At 41.3% G+C, this 8,035-nt stretch overlaps 1 protein-coding gene across 1 annotated transcript; it reads right to left on the bottom strand.

Moving 5' to 3' along the window:
* Positions 1-3,435: 3,435 nt before the first annotated feature.
* LOC132529971 (olfactory receptor 8S1-like) lies at positions 3,436-5,254 on the bottom strand. Its single transcript, XM_060167052.1, is given in 4 exon segments — positions 3,436-3,745; positions 3,747-4,126; positions 4,128-4,325; positions 5,210-5,254. Coding segments are annotated over 4 exon segments (933 nt in total).
* Positions 5,255-8,035: the final 2,781 nt, after the last annotated feature.

Raw genomic sequence — 8,035 nt, 5'->3', positions numbered from 1 at the left:
TTTGCATAAAATAGAGAATTGCCTGAAAGCACACAAAACACCAAAACTTACTCAAAAAGAAAGAGAAAAACTGAACAGACCTGTAACAAGCAAAAAGATTATATCAGTACTCAAAAGTCTCACCTAAAAAAATCCCAGGACCAGGGCTTCCCTGGTGGCGCAGTGGTTGAGAGTCCGCCTGCCGATGCAGGGGACACGGGTTCGTGCCCCGGTCCGGGAAGATGCCACATGCCGCGGAGTGGCTGGGCCCGTGAGCCATGGCCACTGAGCCTGCGCGTCCAGAGCCTGTGCTCCACAACGGGAGAGGCCACAACAGTGAGAGGCCTGCGTACCGCAAAAAAAAAAAAAAAAAAAAAAGGGCTTCCCTGGTGGCGCAGTGGTTAAGAATCCACCTGCCAATTCAGGGGACATGGATTCGAGCCCTGGTCTGGGAGGATCCCACATGCCGCGGAGCAACTAGGCCCGTGAGCCACAACTACTGAGGCTGTGCATCTGGAGCCTGTGCTCGGCAACAAGAGAGGCCGCGATAGTGAGAGGCCCACACACTGCGATGAAGAGTGGGCCCCGCTTGCCACAACTAGAGAAAGCCCTCGCACAGAAACGAAGACCCAACACAGCAAAAATAAACAAATAAACTATAAAAAAAATTTTAAAAAAAGATGAAAGAAAACATACTATTGATGCCAAGATCAGATGTCCAGAATATGCAAATCTATATAGGCAAAAAGTAGATTAGTGATTGCCTAGGGCCAGGGTTAGGGGTTAGGAATGGAGAGTGACTGCCATGGGCATGGGGTTTCTTTCTTTGAGGGTGATGAAAATGTTTTGAAATTGGGTTACCATAGTAATGGTTGCACAACTCCGTGAATATGCTAGAAACCACTGAATTGTACACTTTGAATAGATGAACTTTGTGATGTGTGAAACATCTCAATAAAGCTGTTAAAAAGAATATGCCAAGATGGGAATAAAGATGCAGACCTACCAGAGAATGGACTTGAGGATACGGGGAGGGGGAAGGATAAGCTGGGCCAAAGTGAGAGAGTGGCATGGACATATATACACTACCAAACGTAAAATCGATAGCTAGTGGGAAGCAGCCACATACCACAAGGAGATCAGCTCGGTGCTTTGTGACCACCTAAAGGGGTGGGAGAGGGAGGGTGGGAGGGAGGGAGACGCAAGAGGGAAGAGATATGGGGACATATGTATATGTATAACTGATTCACTTTGTTATAAAGCAGAAACTGACACACCATTGTAAAGCAATTATCCTCTAATAAAGATGTTAAAAAAAAGAGAATATGCCAGACAAAAGCAAGAAAAAAATTATACTATCTCACTTATGAACATCAACAGGAAATTCCTAAGTTGAATATTGTCAAAAGTTAATTCAGTTTTTACCCCTCTACCTAAGTAGGGTGATTTCAGGAATGTAACAATTCTTCAACACCAGAACACCTGTTTATATAATTTATTATTAAAAATCTGAACAATAAAAGCCATATGATTATTTCAATAAATTTATTTTTTATTCGACATGTATTTATTGCATGCTTATTAGGTGATGGACACTACACATTAGTAAACAAAAGAGAAAAAGTCCGGATCCTCAATAGAAATAGTAACAGCACTTGACAAAATTTCACACCAATTCTTAGGAAAATATTATTAGAAGAGAACTCTTATAATAAGTTAAAGGTATTGATCAAAAACAGAACAATCATCCTTAATGCTGAAATATCAGAAGCATTCTTACTGATCCCAATAGAAAGATGCTTGTAGTAGAGGCCCTGGCCACTGCACTAATTATGCATAGTGCATAAAAATGAGATATACAAAAACTGCATAGAAAAAGAAAAAAATTGTTTTCCTTTATGTAAGATAAAATAATTAATATGTAATTTAAAAAATCCAACAGTATATATAAACAAGCCATTAGAACTAGGAAGATAGTTCGACAAGATACAAGTTCAACAAGATACAAGATCTGTATACAAAATACCACAGCATTCCTAGAAATAACCAAGTAGTAAATGGAATTGGATTGTTAATTCACAATAGAAACAAACAGTGGAAGGTATCTGATAATATATCTAACAAAATTTGTGTGTGACCTTTAGCAAAATAATTTTCACCAGTGGCAACAGCAGATAGGCCTTGGTGAATGAAAACGCTGTTGAACCTTTGCATAACCACCACCTTGCCCAGCCGTGGCCACACTCTTTGTGAATCCATGGACCAGAACTAGGCTCACCAGGAAGGAAAAGACTGGCACTCACATAATAGGCTATTCTACTCACAGAATTATTTCAAACTGCTTTGGCCCTCTGGTGAGAATTCATCCTACATATATTCTCTGTGCCTTGCTCATGATTCATACATTCAAAATACATTCATTGTGCAACAAGCATGTTTGAAACTATTTTAATATTCTTGAAAAAGTAGTGAAGATGCCAGAAAATGTCGTTGCTCTCTTTGAGTTTATATGCTCTGCTCCTGCGGAGTGCAAAGTGAAGGGGAGGAGGACAGTTGACAGTTGGTAAGTAAGTAAAAACTAAAAGGTAAGTTCAGAAAGAAATAATAATTAACTTTTGACCATGATCATTTTAATCCATATACCTCACCTAAGTCTCCTTCTCACTAGTGCTCTAATTGTGTTTCATGATCTAAAGGGCCTTTGTTGAAAAGTCCTTTGGTTTCTTCCTGGTGTTTATCAAAGGCCCTGTACAGTACTTGCTCTGTTGTTGATTTGCTCACATTCTGCCTTTTCTGCAGCACCACTAGAGCTCAGTGGCAGAGCTATTTGTCCAGCAGTGTGTACAAGCCAGGGAATCTTCTCTTGTTATGGGGGCCCCTCACAGCTGGAGATGGTGGGTCACTATGTAAATGGTTTGAAGCATGGTAAACAAATGTTTTATCTGTAGTCTCTATTGGACACGTGTAGGTCAAATAAACAATTTCAAATATCCTAAGAGAGTGAATGGTCCAGCATTGACCCTGTGCTCACTCCTGTATCAGCCACTGTGCCAGGAAGAATGAGTGAATAATGAGAAGGGGAGGGGGGAGGATTTGGGGACACTGTGATTAACAGTCTCTCTGGGACCACATTGAACACACGGAGTTTAGTTACTGGAAGAATGGTAAAGATAGCCTAAGCAGACAATGTCTACCATATTGTGTGTAATAAATTAAATATTTTTGCAAGAAAAATTGCTAGACAAAATGTTTATCTATCCACCTTCCTCTGATTAGGACTGAACTGGTATCATTCCAGAAACTAACTTCAACTTTTCTTAAGTATTTTCAAGAAAAGAGGTACGGCATCGTGCAGATCCTTATATCAGAGAATTCTCCTTAATATGCAGGCACTATTTAATGCAATTCTACCCAATTTCCTCATCATTCTGATTTTTTAATCTATGATTTGAAACACTAGGAACATTTCCTCAACATTTTTCTCACAGCTGCCTTCACCTCCTTGTTCTTCAGGCTGTAGAAGAGAGGATTCAGCAGGGGGGTGATCACACTATACTGCAAGGAGCAGATGAACTCTTGAGTGGATCCTGAATTTGGCATGAGATAGCGGAGTAAACCTGAGCCATAAAAGAAGCTCACTGCAGTGAGGTGGGAGGAACAGGTGGAGAAGGCCTTGCTTCTGCCTTCAGTTGAGCTGATGCTCAGGATGGTGAACAAAATGCAAACATAGGAGAAAAATATCAAGAGGAAATTTCCAAAGAAATGGAATGCTGGAGCAGAGCAAGGCAGTAAAGCTTGCAGACACATCGGAACAAGACAAAGGGTAGAGAGAGGGCAGCTCACAGCTGAAGTGGTGAATATTTTGAGCCTCACAGAAGTCTAAATTGAGAGCTACAAGGATATTGATGAGAGCATCCGTGAAAGCCAAGCCCCATGAGCCCCACACCAGCCCCATACACAGCTTTCTGTTCATCATCTGGCCGTACAGCAGAGGAGAACTGATGGCAACATAGCGGTCATAGGCCATGACAGCAAGTAGGCAGGATTCAGTGCCTCCAGTGGCAAACACAAAGAAGACCTGAGCCATGCAGCCCTCGAATGAGATGGTTTTCTTCTCAGACAGGAGGTTCTCCAACAGCTTGGGGCACAGTGACAGAAGAGTGGCAGAGATCCAGGAAGGACAATTGTCCCAGGAAAAAGTACATGGGGTTGTGGAGCTGGGAATCCACCCTTATCACCAGCAGCAGCATCAGGTTCCCCATAAGGGTCAGGATATAAATAACAAAGAACAGCACAAAGAGCAGAGCCTGGATTTGGGGGTCAGCAGACAGCCCGAGGACGATGAACTCAGTGGTTTCTCATTGCCTTCAGTACTTTCTTTGGAATGCAAGAAAAAAATCAGGTGAAGTCTCTTCTGATGCCTGACAAATACCCAAGTGTTTTAACCCGCTCCATTCACGAAGTTTCATGCCTACTCAAAAATGTACGTTCAGCAATTATACTCCAATAAAGTTGTTAAAAAAAATGTACGTTCTGAAATGATAAACTTCCCTAAGTCTCTAGATTTACCGAAACCTGCAATAATCTTTTCTGTGGGATCCCAACACTAGATCAACTCCCTCTCCACCTTTACTGTTCTTTCTTTGATGTCTTAGAGTTTATTTTTTGTTGTTTTATTATTAAAGTGACTGGAGGATATTTATAAACTGTTGATAATAAACTAGTAGAGAGGGAGAAATTGCAGGAGGAAATTTAAGAGAAAATTGCAGAAATGGTGTCTCTGAGAGCAGTTGGGTCTCAGAGCAGAAGCAGAGCATGGCCAAAGGCAGGAGAGGGTTTACTTCATCAAACGTGCATGAAGTCCATAGATTTGATGTTAGGAAGGAAGCAGTTTTCAGCTAATGGCTTCTATTTTTTCACTAAATATTTAAATAGGGTCATTAATGGAAAGTGAAGAGGGGTAGTGGCTGGAGATTTGCAGAGTGAGGAGAAAGGGAATTAATTAGAGAGAAAGTAGAAGAGATATCCTAGATGTTATATAATTGATCACAAGAAACTGCTGACCCACATGAGAACATACTCTGCTCATGATCTCCATGCCCAGCTTGGGTGATCTATTCAGATTCATCTCTTGTCTGTGCCTTCATGCCATTTGCAAGTATAGACTACCCACTAACTTTCTAAAGTTTGGCCTTCTTTTTCTCTACTCTAAACTGACAATCCAAATTACATCCAGAGATTCAGGATAACGCTTCAGCACTACTGACTCCACCATCTCGACCCTTCCTGACCTGCTCTATCTTTTGTGCTCACACTGCGAGACACACCACCCAATATGCTTTCTCTCCCATGTATATCCAAACGACACCAGAATTAGAGCTATCTGAGAAATCAAGTTCACATTACCTGTATTTCTCACCTAGTTGAGCAATATCTAGCACAGAATTAAACAAAACCTTTTTCAAATCCAGTGATCCAGAAGATGACTAAATTTGAACCTCGGTGTGAGAATTCAGAGTTAAGATGGAGTTTGAAAATTCCTGTTGGATACAGACCTCTTCCTTGATTTCTTTTTTTTTTTTTTTTTTTTTGTGGTACGCGGGCCTCTCACTGTTGTGGCCTCTCCCGTTGCGGAGCACAGGCTCCGGACGCACAGGCTCAGCGGCCATGGCTCACGGGCCCAGCCGCTCCGCGGCATGTGGGATCCTCCCGGACCGGGGCACGAACTCTTGTCCCCTGCATCGGCAGGCGGACTCTCAACCACTGCGCCACCAGGGAAGCCCCTCTTCCTTGATTTCTAAAGGAGGAAAATAAAAGGGTAAGTTGTGTATATTATTTCTAAAAACCTCAATTCTTCCTCTCATGTGGGGATTATAATAATTTTCTATTATTATTACTTTTTTTTCTTTTACTCACCACTGTAGCTCTAGCTACAGCAACCTGGATTCATCCTGAGAATATCACATCATTGGCAGAAGACACAGGAAAATCAAGTCATGAAATACAGAGAAGCACCCATTGTAATTTTGGAGGGCAATTTTGGAGGGCAACAAAAAGAATTTTTACTCCATTTTACTCCATTTTTTACTCCATTTTACTCCATTTTACTCCAATTTTTACTCCATTTTACTCATCTCTAAATGGAGCCCTACTAACTAGCACTAGAAATTCCTTAAACTTTGGGGAAACTTATTCTCCTATAAATAAAAGCCAAAGAGTGAAAATCTTGCACAGGGCATTTTCACGAAGGACAAACCTGGAAACTGTACACTATCAGGAACCATACTTCCTCACAGGTAGAGGTGTACTGTGTTGGAGTTACTCGAAGCAGTTAAAGAAATAAATAAAATCACTTATTTTTTTTTGCCTGGCGCTGCAATTTCACTGTCCTTGATACTTCATTTATTCAGAATCGATGCTTCAGATTCCCAATTGAGAATGGAAACAGCTCTGAGAATGCTACCACTATAAGTTTTCAGTTGTTATCATAATTAGGTGGAGTTAGCCGACTAGATCACTTCCAAAGAAAGACGGCCTGAGAGGAGTCCATTTTAGAATGGGACATACAAAAGTACCTAGCATTGTGACTGGCCCAAGGAGTTGCTCCAAAATGTTACTTAACAATTAAAATAAATGCACAAATGAGTGAATGAGTAAGTGAATGGAGAAAACTCAGAAAGAGAATAGTCTAGAGCTTTACTACTAGTAGAGAACAGATCTGATTAGGAACCAGTAACGGATTTAGACATCCTGAGCTTGCATGAAACCAGTTGTGGGAAGGGCACAGGAGAAAAATTCTGCCAACAGGAGAGGTTTGCCCCAATGCAGTGTCTCGTGCCCTCAACTTCCACATACCTATGATTATATAATTATAGGGAATACCTATAATTAAAGGTACAATTAGTTTCTGGACCCTATATGTTTGGAGGGCTTGGAGAGGGTTATTTTTGAGTCATGAGTTGCCCAAAGTCTATCATTTTCCTGATCTCCTCCCCCCTCTTATAGACAGTTCTCAGGTATTAGCCTCCCCAAGCTTCCAGGTTTCTGGTATAATGTGGGCTTTCACCATTAGAAACAAGGAGTATAGTAAGACATAGGGAAACTCCTGTCTTAATTGTCCCATATGTGAAATGAAAGCTAAAAATAATTAGCTTGGAATGTTGTGAGGACTTAACTTACTGAAGAGTGGTGCTGAAGACAATTGAGGTGCTGAAGAATCATTAGATTCTCTTTTCTTCACCTCTAACCCAAGTGTTTAATTTTCCCAAAAGGAGGACAAGAAGTAATTTTGAGGAACAGACCAACAGTCTAGGTAACAGAAATGAATACCATGTCAGAGAGACTTGAGGGGGGCACTACCTCAGCCCAGGGGAACAAAGGTAAGATGGTAGAACTGCAGGAGAAAGGAGGGGCCTGATGAGGGAAGGGTAAGAAGTGGCAGGAACTGAGGGGAAACGGGGAGCACAAGAACAGGAAAACAACATCAGAAAACAGAAGGAAAACTTTCTCTGTTCCTGGTGCAGAATACATCCTGGTTTTCTAAGCTGGTGGGCATGCCTCTGAGTGCAGGAGAAATTCACAAGATAGAAAATGCACCACAACTGTCCCATCGTGTAAACTGACATTGATTTTTCTATTAGACATTTTGTGCATAAAGACAAATGTATAAGCTCAGTCCTTAAAAGCCCCTGCAAATAAAGACTTCAGAAAACTCTTCTGAACTTTGGTAGCATTTTGGTCTTATCCTTTATGACTCCATAAAATGACAAAGAAAAGGAAAACTGAGAACTTCAAATTCCTAATAAGGAATAAAGCAACCTCTTTCATACTTCCCCTAGCATAACTGCACAATCATTTCTTTACATATCTCTATTACCGTTGATACACTGCTACGAGCAGCATCCTAACAAAGGAGGCTCAGGTCTACCAGAAGGCCCTGTGGGTGGCCAATGGGATGGCAAGGTGTAACCTGAAAGCCCAGGCGGCATCTAGGTCCTTCCTGATTGCTGGAAAGCTCAGCCTGAAGTATACTTTGGACTTATTAGCTAAAAACAGT

Source organism: Lagenorhynchus albirostris, chromosome 11, assembly GCF_949774975.1.
Source record: "Lagenorhynchus albirostris chromosome 11, mLagAlb1.1, whole genome shotgun sequence".
Taxonomy (NCBI): Eukaryota; Metazoa; Chordata; class Mammalia; order Artiodactyla; family Delphinidae; genus Lagenorhynchus; species Lagenorhynchus albirostris.
This window is presented reverse-complemented; position numbering and strand designations above follow the sequence as displayed.